Source organism: Macrotis lagotis, chromosome 5 (assembly GCF_037893015.1).
Source record: "Macrotis lagotis isolate mMagLag1 chromosome 5, bilby.v1.9.chrom.fasta, whole genome shotgun sequence".
NCBI lineage: Eukaryota > Metazoa > Chordata > Mammalia > Peramelemorphia > Peramelidae > Macrotis > Macrotis lagotis.
In genome coordinates this window covers 175,582,057-175,596,915 of record NC_133662.1, presented here as the reverse complement: position 1 = coordinate 175,596,915, position 14,859 = coordinate 175,582,057, and the positions used below count along the sequence as shown (strand labels likewise).

The following is a 14,859-nucleotide window of genomic DNA, read 5'->3' as shown; positions in this document are numbered from 1 at the left end:
CTTATCTGTAAGTGTCTTCTAGGAGTGATGGGAATTACTAAAACTGCTAAACTTCTAAAATTTTTAAAATTTGTTTTTCTTACCTTACAGATATTGAGATGGGATTCCTACCATGGTTGATGCATGAAGTAGATAAGAAGTTAGAATACAACATGGAGGGAAGAGTAGTCCTTGACAGTAAGTTGTTTTTACTTTATTTTTATTAAGTCATTTTCAGAATGTTGCATATATTGTCAGATACTGTCAGTTGGTTTGCTTAACTGTATTTTTATAGCTTAAGGATGGGTTCAGCTTCTATCAAACAATTAGCCAATACTTACTGGGTACCCAGGTATCAGACTAAGGCTAAGGAGGCACAGAAAATGGAAAAACGGTCCCTATTCTTAGGAGCTGACAATCTAACTGAGGAGACTGTAGTCCAATAAAATAATACATGCACATACAAAGTATGTAGTAGAAGGAAGCATTAGCAGCTGGAGGGGGAGGCCAGTTAAGATTAGATAAGAAGGGGAGTGATTGGATGGGGTGTCAAGGAACCACTGAGGATGAGCAGAGTTGAATAAGGTATTACCTCCTCATATTAAAATGTTAGTTTATCCTTATTTAGTCCTTCATTATCATTTGTTTGTATAATCTTTTAATGTTTCTCTTAATTCCTATGTTTGAACTTCAAACTTTCTATTCAACTCTGGTCTTTCATTAGGAGCACTTGAAAATTCTGTATTTTTAGTGCTTGGAAGTCCTATATTTCATTCAAGATCCCCCCCTCCATGATTATATTAAGCTTTTTTCTGGGTAAATTAATCTTGATTATAAATCTAATTAGAAGGCCTATTATATCTTAATGATCTTGAGACTGGAAAGATAGATTGAGGAGTATTAGTCCTAAGCAAAACAAAACCTATGATTTTCTCTAGAAAAATAATATAGATTCATCTTAATAAAATTCACTATTAGATTTAGGTCTAAACACCTTTACATATAATTGCTTGTGGTCTCTGAAGTCCCTTCTAGTTCAAATTCTGTGATCTTATGATTCATACTAGTAAGGACCAATAGTAAAAAAAAATTGCTTTTATTTAATATCCTTATGATAGACTGTTTTTCATAAGAAAGTAAATACAGTACATTGAAGTTAGGGGAGGGAATGTGCTAGTAAACTTTTTGTTAATATTGAAAATGCAAAACCAAAGTCATCTACTTATAGCATCTTTCATCCATATTTTTTTCTTTGTAGTGTTGATTCGTGAGGTAGTTGAAAATAGGTTGAATAAGTATGAACAGCTTGGAAATCAACAGTCAAAGAGTTTCTCTGTTGAGAATGACCAAGAAAGGAAAGAAATGGAAATAGAAGATGTACAAGAGGAACCGGAGCAGACAGATGATTCCCTGGAGAATGCATCTTTGGAGAAGAACACACTATCTGATGAAATGACAAAGCCATGAAATGAAGTGACATCCAGTCCATCAAATAATCAGGTAATGATATTTCAGTGTTTCTCTTGCCCTAAATTAGTAGAAGCTTTATTTCATTAGATCACTGTCTTTTCATTTATTTATTTGTTATGAACTGGATAAATAAAATATAACAAAAGAATAGAACTAATCTTAAAAACTAAATTGTGAACAAATATTCAATTAGCAAGATTAATGGTAGGAAGGTATTGCAAGAATATCTAAGAGGAGTCTATTAGTGAATAATTTCTTAATCTAGAGACTTCTCCATTACTACTATCTGCAACTAACATGCTGTGTTTTTTCTTTATCTTTCTAATTTGTAATTTAATACAGTTTTATTATCTATAATTTATAGTACCAACAAATCAGTGTTGCTCGTCATTTAGTTTCTCCTTTTTAGCAGAAGTGCTTAACTCAGAAGTTTCTGTCATAAAACATTGCTTGAATGAAAATCATTATGGTTTCCCTAAAGAGCTTAAGAGCCATACCTAATTTCCATTAAAATTAATCAGATTATGTTATTTTCAATATGCAAATATGATTTCAGGGTTGGGGGGGAAGTCTTAAGAGCCCTGTCTGTAATGCTGCATTTTTAAGCAATCCCTTTTGTAAATTAAATACTCCAGAAACAGAACTGTATGAATTATAATTTTCTCCAAATTGGGTTCTTCTGATAAATGTAAAAACAAAATCATTATAAATGTCCTTTGCTAGACATTTAATAGATACTTTATTATCTCGACCTAGATATATGGTGTGGAGTAAATATATCAACATTACCTACCCTGTGGAATAAGGCATGGAGAATCAGGAAGTGAAATTTAACATGTCAGGTTTATTCTTTACTTCTACCTGAGATTGCATGGATATGATATAGGTGTCAGATGGGAATCCTAAAAGCTACTGACCAAATGACTTTTGTGAGATTAAAGGCAAGTAAGAACATGGATTCAGGGAATTTACCTTTGACTTTTCTTCTTTGGAGACTTTACCTCCACTGACTATCTGGAAAACACTTTAGAATATTTTATGTTTTGACCTAAGTTAATTAAAGGTGACAACTTCTGATAATTTCCAAATGTCCCAGAGAATTGCTATAATGTAGAAGTGATCCATGTATGCTTGAATTATCTTTTGCTGAAATTACTAATTTACTTTATAAATTGTTTATAGATAGCACTTTAAGCCTTTCAAAACAGTAACAAATACCAATTTCTCTTCCCAATTCCTTTGTAATTGAACAATCAATAAGCATTTATTAAGCACTTATTATAAAGAACTCAAAATACAAAATTTTAAAAAACAGCCTTTGCCTTCAAGGAGCTTATATTTTAAAGAGGGAGACAACAAAGGTAGATCAGTATAGAGACAATAAATATGAAGAAGATGGATGGAGATTTTAAAGATGATGAAACTAGCAGCTGGAGGAGGCCTGGAGGGACTTTCTGGATGAAGTGGTACATAAAAGAAGTCAAAGAGGATTAAAGTTTGGAAGGGTGAGTGTTCCAGGCAGGTGAATCATCCAAAGAAAAACCATACAGACAGAAGATGGAATATTGTGTGCAAGGAACAAGTGAATAACATAGTATAAATCGTAGAGTACATGGAGAGAAATAGAATGTAGGAAGATCAAAAAGGTGAGAGGGGACTAAATTGTAAAGAGATTAAATGCCTAACAAAAGACAATACATAAAAGCAGTAATGTCTTGGCAGAATGATCGACAAGGTAGCTAATGTAATAGTTAAATCAAGAAATTATGAGGGCTTTAACTAGAGGAGAGGCAAGTGTGAGTAGAGAGAAGATGTATAATGTTATAGAGGAAGAAATTATAATTTGACAGCTAATTTTATATATGGGGTGAATGAGAGAAAGGACCCAAGGGTAAGACCAAGTTTTTAAATCCAGATAAAAGAAGAATGGTAGTAGTTTTATCACTTTTTTTATAGGTTTTTTGCAAGGCAATGGGCTTAAGTGGCTTGCCCAAGGCCACACAGCTAGGTAATTATTAAGTGTTTGAGGCCAGATTTGAACTCAGGTTCTCCTGACTCCAGGGCCAGTGCTCTATACACTGTGCCGCCTAGCTGCCCCGAATGGTTGTACTTTTGACAATAATAGGGAAATTTATTTTTTGGGGGGGTGAATTAGTTATATTACATATATTTTATTTGAAAGGCCCAGGTAGTTGGTGAAGTCAGACTGGAACTTAGTAGTAATAAGAATTAATACTCACATATCTCCCCCCCTTTGTACTGGAAATGCAAAAACAGATTTATAAAGAATTTATAAGCAGTTGCTATAAATAGAACTGAGAATCAAAACCTAGGCACAATTATTGGAATAGTTCTAATTGCTTAAAGCAAACCCTTTGTTTATTCCAAAATTATTAGTACTCTGCACATATGATTTGCTTAGGTGAGAGTCAGAAAAGTTTGTGAATAAAGGAAAATTAATGCTATCTTGTTAAAATAGTAACTCCTATTAATGCTGTTTAATGAAAAGCTAATCACAAGAAATTTCAGGCACACATGGAAGAAAGATAGGTTAATATTTCTCAAAATTTTTTTTCCAATGAAAGATTTTATTTATTTTGAGTTTTATAAATTTATCCCTATTCTTGCTTCCCTCTCCCCGCCCTCCACAGAAGGCAGTCTGTTGTTAGTCTTTACATTGTTTCCATGATATGTATTGATCTAAGTTGAATGTGATGAGAGAGAAATCGTATCCTTAAGGAAGAAAAAGTATAAGAGGGCAAAATTACATAATAAGATAACTTGTTCATTTTCTAAATTGAAGGTAATGATCTTTGGTCTTTGTTCAAACTCCACAGTTCTTTCTCTGGATACACATGGTATTCTCCATCGCAGATAGCCCAAAATTGTCCCTATCATAGCACTAATGGAATGAGCAAGTCCATATTACTGTCAGGGTGCACAACATTCTCCTGGTTCCACTCATCCCACTGAGCCCCAGTTCATGCAAATCCCTCCATGCTTCCCTGGATTCCCATCCCTCCTAGTTTCTTTTTTTTCTTTTGGTTAATATGACTTTATTTATACATTACTAAAATATTCTTGTTTAAGAGTAAACATAATAGGGGCGGCTAGGTGGCGCAGTGGATAAAGCACCAGCCCTGGAGTCAGGAGTACCTGGGTTAAAATCCGGTCTCAGACATTTAATAATTACCTAGCTGTGTGGCCTTGGGCAAGCCACTTAACCCCATTTGCCTTGTAAAAACCTAAAAAAGAGTAAACATAATAAACAAAAATATAGAACTTCATGAGAAATAAAGTAAAAGAAGGGGGTGGGGAATGTGTTTCAGTCTGTGTTCTAATACCATCAGCTCTGTCTTGGGTGGATCACATTTTTTATCTTAAGTCCATCACAGAAGTTACTTCCATATTTTTCCACAGTTGCTGTTGCTGATTGTAATTCCCTCCATTCATTCCTCCCCACTAACATTTATTATATTTTCTCTCTCCTTTCACTCTGTCCCTCTCCTAAAATGTGCTGTAGGGTAGCTGAGTGGTGCAGCAGACAGAGCACCAGCCCTGGGGCCAAGAGGCCCCAAGCCCACATACCACCCCAGAGACCCAGCAACCACCTGGCCCCAAGGTCCCAGACAGGCCACCCAATCCCAGCACCTTGCAAAAAGTAAAAAAAGAAAATGTGTTATATCTGACTTTTCTCTACTGTGATCTACCCTCTCCTCTATCACCCACCCCGCCACTTTCCTCCTGTCCCCCTTCTCTCCTTTCTACTCAATAGAGTACATACACTGTTTCCTCTCTGAGCCATCTCTGATGGGAGTGAAGGTTCCCTCATTCCCCCTCACCTTCCCCCCTTCCATATCATTGCAAAAAAAAATATCTTTTATATGAAATATCTTAGCCTATTCCACCTCTCCTTTCTCTTACTCCCAGTACATTTCCCCTTTAGCTAGTGACTCCATTTTTACAATATATTTTATCTTCAAATTCAGCTCTCTCCTGTGCTTCATCTATAAAAGCTCCTTCTACCTGCTCTATTAAATGAGAAAGTTCATATGATTATTATCAGTATCATTTTTCTATGTAGGAATACATGCAGTTCATCATCATTAAGTCCTTCATAATTTACCCTTCTCCACTCTCTATGCTTCACCTAAGTACTATATTTGAAGGTCAAACTTTCTGTTCAGCTCTGGTCATTTCAACAGAAACATTTGAAATTCCCCTGTTTCATTGAAAGTCCAAATTTTCCCTGGAAGAGGATGTTCAGTTTTGCTGGGCAGTTGATTCTTGCTTGCCCTACGAGCCCTTAGTGTATTTGCTGATAAGTCCTGTGATAATTTGAATTGTATTCTTCTGGCTGCTTGTAATATTTTCTCTTTGATTTGGGAGTTCTGGAACTTGTTTATAATATTCCTGAGGGTTGGTTTTTCTGGAGGAGATCTATGGATTCTCTCAATTTCTATTTTGCCCTCTGCATGTAGGATATTCCTGTAGGAATTCTTTAAAAATGAGATAAAGGCTCTTTTCCTCATCATGACTTACAGATATCTCAATTTTTAAATTATCTTTCCTGAATCTGTTATCCAGATCAGTTGTTTTTTTTTTCAGTGAGCTATTTCATATTTTCTTCTAATTTTTCATTCTTTTGGTGTTGAAGTATTGTGTCTTGATTTCTTATAAAGTCATCAGCTTCCTTTAGCTCCATTCTACATCTCAAGAATTTGTTTTCCTCAGAGAGCTTTCCTATCTCCTTTTCCATCTGGCCAGTTCTTCTTTTTAAAGCATTCTTCTCCTCAATAACTTTTTGAACTGTTTTATCCATTTGACCTAAGCTGGTTTTTAACATGTTATTTTCTTCAGCATTTTTTTGGATTTCCTTGACTAAGCTGCTGATTTTGTTTTCATGTTTTTTCCTGCATTTCTCTCATTTCTTTTCCCAATTTTTCTTCTATCTCCCTTTATTTTCAAAATCTTTTTTGAGCTCTGTCATAGCCTGAGCCCAACTTCTATTTTCTTGGAGTCTTTAGATATTCAGATTGAGTATTTTGATCTTCCTTGGGATCATAGATTAAGTATTTGTCAATGGTCAGGTTCCTTTTTTTTCCCTGTTTATTCATTTCCCCAGCCTGTGCCTGGTTTTGGGGGTGCTTCCTGAGCTTTTGAGTTTCATTGGGACACCCCCACATGGACCTCTGTGTGAGGCTCTGAATGCTCTCCTTGTCTGTGAATGACCACAATTGCACTCCTCTGCCACAGGGCTGAAGGGGGTGGGGTCCCTGTTCTATGGGGGGCCTAGACTGTGATCAGGATCTCGATGTGGTCAGAGCCCCAGAGTCCTGTTCTAGGGACCGAAGACAGACCTTGGAAGTCTCCCTCCACTCCCTTACCTTTGGTGGGCTGAGCACTCAGGGCACAGCTGCCTGGAGGCTCCTGCTTGCTGGCTCTGTGGGCCTGCTTCTGTTTCCTGGATCTGGATGCTGACTGCCGCTGCCGAGTACATGCCGTCACTGCACTCAGGACCGGGACTTTGCGCTCAGGACCTGGGCTTTGCACTCTTTCTGGTAGAGGTCTCCCTACTGATCTTCCAAGTTGCGCTTGGTTCTCCCTGGGATGCAGGTCACAAAACTGCTTCTGCTGCTGGAGCCATGGCTCCTAGGTACCCTGGGGCTGTTTTCTGGGAGGCTGACGTTTTTTCACTCTGGTGGGGCTGCACTTATAACCCCATGGAACAGAGTTTTCCCACTATTTTCCAGGTTACCTTGGGTTGGAGAACTGCCTCACTGGATTTTTCTGTGGGTTGTCTTGAAAATTTAGTTAGAGTCATAATTTTAAGATTTTTGAAATATTTTGGAGAGAGCATCTAGGAGAGGCTCTTCTCCTGCCGCCATCTTGACTCCACCCCTATTTCTCAATATTTTTAAGTTCCCCTTCACCCTAACTAATCCATCCGTGATTTATCCTCTTTGTCAATCAGATAAAACCCAAAGTCCCTAGCTTCATTTTTAGGCTCTCCACAATTTGATTTCCATCTTCTTTACAAAATTATTCTTTACTCTTCTCCTTTACAAACTCTTAAAGCCAAACCAGACTATTAGTTTATTTTCTGAACTCAAGATGGTATCTCCCATCTTTTCATTTGCTCACTAATAATCCCACATCCCCAGAAGGAACTCAGTCCTCTGCCTCTCAGAGCCCTTGACTTCCTTAAAGCCTTTGATCAGGCATTTCTTTTGATTTTTCCCTCTTGGTAGTGCTCTCATCTATTTCAGTTTAGTTTACTGCAATATCTCCCAACCTAAATCAAAGCTATTTTAGGGCATTACTGTCTTTGTGATCCACATACTCAGCATAGCACCATATATATATATAATTTAATAATTATATAATTTAATAATTATATAATTAATGAAATTATGAAATCAATTTAATCATTTATCTGGAAGCCACTCTTCCTAAATCAGATGGGTTAAATGTAGAGCCCTATGGATTCATTTAGTTCATTTGAAAATTATTTCCAAATAAAATGAAATATCATGCCAGTTTGAAGCAGAATGAAATATTTGCTTTAGACTAATGAAAATAATAACTAAAGCATGCCATCTACAAGCCAAAAATCGCTGTTTCTTTATTGCTTAATTATCTCTTGATATTTCATTATTCTCCTGTCATGTTGATCTCTTATGAACTTTATATTCCTGCTTATTAAAATCATTTACCTATTATTTATGTACTACAAACATTAACTTTCCTTATAATTAACTTTAATTAATTTTTATTAAAGATATTATTTGAGTTTTACAATTTTCCCCCCAATCTTACTTCCCTCCCCCCACCTCCTCACAGAAAGCAATCTGTCAGTCTTTACTTTGTTTCCATGTTGTACCTTGATCCAAATTGAGTGTGATGAGAGAGAAATCATATCCTTAGAGAAGAGACAAGAAGTCTAAGAGGTAACAAGATCAGACAATAAGATATCTATTTTTTCTAAATTAAAGGGAATAGTCCTTGAACCTTGTTCAAACTCCACAGCTCCTTAACTGGATACAGATGGCACTCTCCTTTGCAGACAGCCCAAAATTGTTCCCCATTGTTGCACTGATGGAATGAGCGAGTCCTTCAAGGTTGAACATCACTCCCATGTTGCTGTTAGGGTATACAGTGTTTTTATGGTTCTGCTCATCTCACTCAGCATCAGTTCATGCAAATCCCTCCAGGTTTCCCTGAAATCCCATCCCTCCTGGTTTCTAATAGAACAATAGTGTTCATGACATACATATACCACAGTTTGCTAAGCCATTCCCCAAATGAAGAACATTTACTTGATTTCCAATTCTTTGCCACCACAAACAGGGCTGCTATTAATATTTTTGCACAAGTAATGTTTTTACCCTTTTCTTCATCTCTTAAGGATATAGACCCAGGAGTGGTATTGCTGGGTCAAAGGGTATGCACATTTTTGTTGCCCTTTGGGCATAGTTCCAAATAGCCCTCCAGAAGGGTCGGATGAGTTCACAGCTCCACCAACAGTGTAATAGTGTCCCAGATTTCCCACAACCCTACCAACAATGATCATTATCCTTTCTGGTCATATTGGCCAATCTGAGAGGTGTGAAGTGGTACCTCAGAGAAGCTTTAATTTGCATTTCGCTAATAATTAATGATTTAGAGCATTTTTTCATATGGCTATGAATTGCTTTGATCTCATCTGTAAATTGCCTTTGAATATCCTTTGACCATTTGTCAATCGGGGAATGGCTTTTTGTTTTAAAAATATGACTCAGTTCTCTGTATAGTTTAGAAATCAGTCCTTTGTCAGAATCATTAGTTGTAAAGATTGTTTCCCAGTTTACTACATTTTACAGTGGTTTTATCTGTGCAAAAGCTTTTTAATTTAATATAATTGAAATCATCTAATTGGTTTTTGGTGATGTTCTCCAACTCTTCCTTAGTCATAAACTGCTCCCCTTTCCATAGATCTGACAGGTAAACTAGTCCTTGATCTTCTAATTTGCTTATAGTATTGTTTTTTATGTCTAAGCCCTGTAACCATTTGGTTCTTATCTTGGTAAAGGGTGTGAGGTGTTGGTCTAATCTAAGTTTCTTCCATACTAACTTCCAATTATCCCAGCAGTTTTTTATCAAAGAGGGAGTTTTTATCCCAATGGCCAGACTCTTTGGGTTTATCAAACAGCAGATTACTATAATCATCTACTGCTTTTACAGCTAGTCTATTCCACTGGTCCACCACTCTATTTCTTAGCCAATACCAAACAGTTTTGATGACTGATGCTTTATAATATAATTTTAGATCAGGTAGGGCTAAGCCCCCTTCTTTTGCACTTTTTTTTCATTAAGCTCTATAATTAACTTTAAATCAGCATTGGCAATGTTTGTCATAGAAACAGTGAAGATTTTTGTTCTGCTTTCTTTTTTTGTTTTAAAAAATGTGTTGGTCTGTATGGTGGGATACCACCATGAACCCTAAAAAGTTGGCATTTTCATTTTATCATAGATTTGACCATACCTAATGATAGTGCAACAGATTAAATATTTTTATTTTTAAAGTCATAATTTTTTAAAATTGTATTTATTTAAAGCAGTAGGGTTAAGAGTGACTTATCCAAGGTCATGTAGCTAGGTATTTATTAAGTGTTTGAAGCCAAATTTGAACTCAGGTCATCCTGACTCCAGGGTTAATGCTCTAATGCTCTATCCACTGCCACCAGCTGTCCTTAAAGTCATAATTTTTTACAGAAATTTTCCCTCACCCTTTTTCTTTAACTGTCTCTGCCTCTTAAAACATGTAAGTAAATCATGGAAACTTGAAGTAGAGAATATTAGTAAAAATGTATTTATACTTTACCAAATTGATTTTAATAAATTTTATCTTTTTTCTTAAGACAGTGAGACATGGGAAATATTATATAGCATATAACACAGTTGGCTATGACTTGTTACCTCATTTAGTTCCTTTGGCTTGATGATATGCTAATGAGGTCCTGGATGGACCAGAAACAATGTGTTTTGTTTGATAGCCACAAACTATAGGCAGAACTACAGGCAGTCTTTTTAAATTTTATTTATTTAAGGCGATGGAGTTAAAAGGACTTGCCCAATGTCACACAGCCAGGCAATTATTAAGTGTCTGAGGTCAAATTTGAATTCAGGTCCTCCTGCCTCCAGGGCAGTGTTCTATCCACTGTGCCATCTAGCTGCCCCAAGCAATATTCTCAAAAGTGAATGTCTTTAGTCACAGAAAGGTAAATAGGAACATATATAGTTCATCACCAGTACTTGAGAGAACTCATAAAACACATGTTAATTGATAAGGTAGCATCATCCTATTGGTTTTGGAAGGATAATACATTTTTTATTACAAATTTCAAAGAGAGCCAACTAGAAAAATGAAAACTGAGATAATTTGATATGTTAATTTACATCTTTTTTCCTATTTTACCCTAAAAGATGAAAGTAACATGGTATAGTACTAGAAGTTACTTAGTTGCTTATAAGTTCTTTGATAGATTAATTTGGAGAATTCTGATGTTTTTAAGGAGCACAATCTTAGAATTTAGTAGAAATAAATGTCCTTTTAAACTAAAAATATTTTTCTGTTATTAGTATTCTTTTTAATAAAATTATTAATATATTTTTTCACTGAAGTTCCATTTCAAATGATATGGAGGAAGCTTTGTCTTTGAGACACAAGTTTTAGCACAGTGGCAAAATCCCACTGATTGACTGTTTGGAGAAATCAGCCTTAACTCCAAGAAACTTATTGCCAAAATGATTCAATTCATTTCAACAAATAATTATTAAATGCCTGTTATTTATAAGATACTATGGACCACTCACTATTTGGGTTTTTTTAAAGCTTGTAGTACCTGATGAAGCCACCTATTAAGGTGAAGAAAAGATTGCAATCTACATTTGGGAAAAGTCCCTTTACTACCAATTAAACCACAGAACTGTAGGAAAATAGCAGAATTTAATTTAACATTATGCAATCATGTATTTTCTATGAAATTTTAAAATTGTTTTATCAATATTTACCACTAGGTGACAGTAAAACTCAGAAAAGTAAAATAAACTACTTGTCACAGATGAAGAACATATCCAAAATTCATCTTCCAAGGGAGGCAAACCCCATTATAGTTTATATTTTGCTACAGGGTTATTTGCCAACTTAAGTTTGTCACTGTGCAATTCCAAACAATAGGATCCTGACCTATTCATTTCCAGAATCATACTCTTAATGTTCAAAGTAACTTTAGAAATTATCTAGTTTGCCTTCTTACTCAATGTAACAGTGCATTTCCCAAGACTCCTAAATTATATTCTTGCTTTTTTAATTCAGTTTTATTTTTTTAATTCTGAATTTCTCCATCCCATATAGAAAGCAAGAAAAAAAAATCCACTACAAATATATAGTCACACAGATTCCATCTTTAGCCATATACAAAAAATAAAAAGAAAGAAAAGAAAAATATACTTCAGTTTATACCCTTAATCCATCAGCTCTGTATCTGGAGGTAGATACCATGTTCATTATGAGTCATTTGAAAATGTGTTAGGTCATTGTGTTGATCAGAGTTCCCAACTCTTTCAAAATTGATTCACTTTTCATCAGTACATCTAAGTCTTCCCAGGTTTTTCCTGAAACCATTTCCTTCATCATTTCTTTTTTTTCTAAATTTTTTTAAATTTATTTTTATTAAAGATATTATTTGAGTTTTACATTTTTCCCCCATCTTGCTTCCCTCCCCCCTCCCCCCAACAGAAAGCACTCTGTCAGGCTTTACTTTGTTTCCATGTTGTAACTTGTTCCAAATTGGGTGTGATGAGAGATAAATCATATCCTTAAAGAGAAGAGAAGTCTAAGAGGTAACAAGATCAGATAATAAGCTATCTGGTTTTTTTTTCTAAATTAAAGGGAATAGTCCTTGTACTTTGTTCAAACTCCACAGCTCCTTATCTGGATACAGATGGTACTCTCCTTTGCAGACAGCCCAAAATTGTTCCCCATTGTTGCACTGATGGAATGAGCAAGTCCTTCAAGGTTGAACATCACTCCCATGTTGCTGTTAGGGTGTACAGTGTTTTTCTGGTTCTGCTCATCTCACTCAGCATCAGTTCATGCAAATCCCTCCCGGTTTCCCTGAAATCCCATCCCTCCTGGTTTCTAATAGAACAATAGTGTTCCATGACATACATAAACCACAGTTTGCTAAGCCATTCCCCAATTGAAGGACATTTACTGGATTTCCAATTCTTTGCCACCACAAACAGGGCTGCTATAAATATTTTTGCACAAGTAATGTTTTTACCCTTTTTCCTCATTTCTCCAGTGTATAGACCCAGTAGTGGTATTGCTGGGTCAAAGGGTATGCACATTTTTGTTGCCCTTTGGGCATAGTTCCAAATAGCTCTCCAGAAGGGTTGGATGAGTTCACAGCTCCACCAACAGTGTAATAGTGTCCCAGATTTCCCACATCCCTTCCAACAATGATCATTATCCTTCCTGGTCATATTGGCCAATCTGAGAGGTGTGAAGTGGTACCTCAGAGAAGCTTTAATTTGCATTTCTCTAATAATTAATGATTTAAAACATTTTTTCATATGGCTATGGATTACTTTGATCTCCTCATCTGTAAATTGCCTTTGCATATCCTTTGACCATTTGTCAATTGGGGAATGGCTTTTTGTTTTAAAAATATGTTTCAGTTCTCTGTATATTTTAGAAATGAGTCCTTTGTCAGAATCATTAGTTGTAAAGATTGTTTCCCAATTTACTACATTTCTTTTGATCTTGGTTACATTGGATTTATCTGTGCAAAAGCTTTTTAATTTAATGTAATTGAAATCATCTAATTGGTTTTTGGTGATGTTCTCCAACTCTTCCTTAGTCATAAACTGTTCCCCTTTCCATAGATCTGACAGGTAGACTAGTCCTTGATCATCTAATTTGCTTTTATGTCTATGTCCTGTAACCATTTGGATCTTATCTTGGTAAAGGGTGTGAGGTGTTGGTCTAATCTAAGTTTCTTCCATACTAACTTCCAATTATCCCAGCAGTTTTTATCAAAGAGGGAGTTTTTATCCCAATGGCCAGACTCTTTGGGTTTATCAAACAGCAGATTACTATAATCATCTACTGCTTTTACAGCTAGTCTATTCCACTGGTCCACCACTCTATTTCTTAGCCAATACCAAACAGTTTTGATGACTGATGCTTTATAATATAATTTTAGATCGGGTAGGGCTAAGCCACCTTCTTTTGCACTTTTTTTCATTAAGCTCCTGGCAATTCTTGACTTTTTATTTCTCCATATGAATTTACTTACAATTTTTTCTAACTCAAAGTAATTTTTTGGAATTTTGATTGGTAGGGCACTAACAGTTTAGTTTTGGTAGAATTGTCATTTTTATTATATTAGCTCTACCTATCCATGAGCAGTTGATATTTGCCCAGTTATTTAAATCTAATTTAATTTGTGTGAGAAGTGTTTTATAATGGTTTTCAAAAAGATTCTGAGTCTATCTTGGCAAACAGACTCCCAAATATTTTATATTGTCTGAGGTTACTTTGAATGGGATTTCTCTTTCTAGCTCTTCCTGCTGTTTCTTGCTAGACATATATAGAAAAGTTGAGGATTTATGAGGGTTTATTTTATAACCTGCAACTTTGCTAAAATTGCTAATTGTTTCTGGTAGTTTTTTAGATGATTTCTTGGGATTTTCTACGTAGAGCATCATGTCATCTGCAAAGAGTGAGAGTTTTGTCTCTTCCTTCCCAATTCTAATTCCTTTAATTTCTTTTTCTTCTCTAATTGCTGATGCTAATATTTCTAATACAATATTGAATAGTAGTGGTGATAATGGGCACCCTTGTTTCACCCCTGATCTTATTGGGAATGCCTCTAGCCTCTCCCCATTGAGTATATGCTTGTTGATGGTTTCAGATAGATACTGCTAATTATTTTAAGGAACAGTCCATTTATTCCTACACTCTCTAGTGTTTTTAATAGGAATGGATGCTGTATTTTGTCAAAAGCTTTTTCAGCATCTATTGATATGATCATATGATTTCTGATAGGTTTGTTGTTGATATAATTAAGTATACTAACAGTTTTCCTAATATTGAACCAACCCTGCATTCCTGGAATAAATCCCACTTGATCATAATGTATTATCCTAGTGATGACTTGTTGTAATCGTTTTGCTAAGATTTTATTTAGGATTTTTTATATTCATCAGGGAGATAGGTCTATAATTTTCTTTCTCTGTTTTAACTCTTCTGGTTTAGGTAACAGTACCATATTGGTTTCATAGAAAGAGTTAGGCAGAGTTCCATCTTTCCCTGTTTTTCCAAAGAGTTTATATAGGTTTGGAACCAATTGTTCCTTAAAT

General features: G+C 35.4%; 1 protein-coding gene across 3 annotated transcripts in view; it reads left to right on the top strand.

The window, feature by feature from the left end:
• RSPH3 (radial spoke head 3) overlaps nucleotides 1-14,859 on the top strand; it is a 120,950-nt gene that overhangs the window by 79,876 nt on the left and 26,215 nt on the right. For all 3 annotated transcript variants that reach the window (XM_074187951.1, XM_074187950.1, XM_074187949.1), the window contains 2 exons: nucleotides 91-177; nucleotides 1,238-1,479. In XM_074187951.1, the coding sequence (XP_074044052.1) occupies nucleotides 91-177; nucleotides 1,238-1,446 (296 nt within the window). In that variant the 3' untranslated portion in view covers nucleotides 1,447-1,479. The remainder of the gene's footprint in view (nucleotides 1-90; nucleotides 178-1,237; nucleotides 1,480-14,859) is intronic.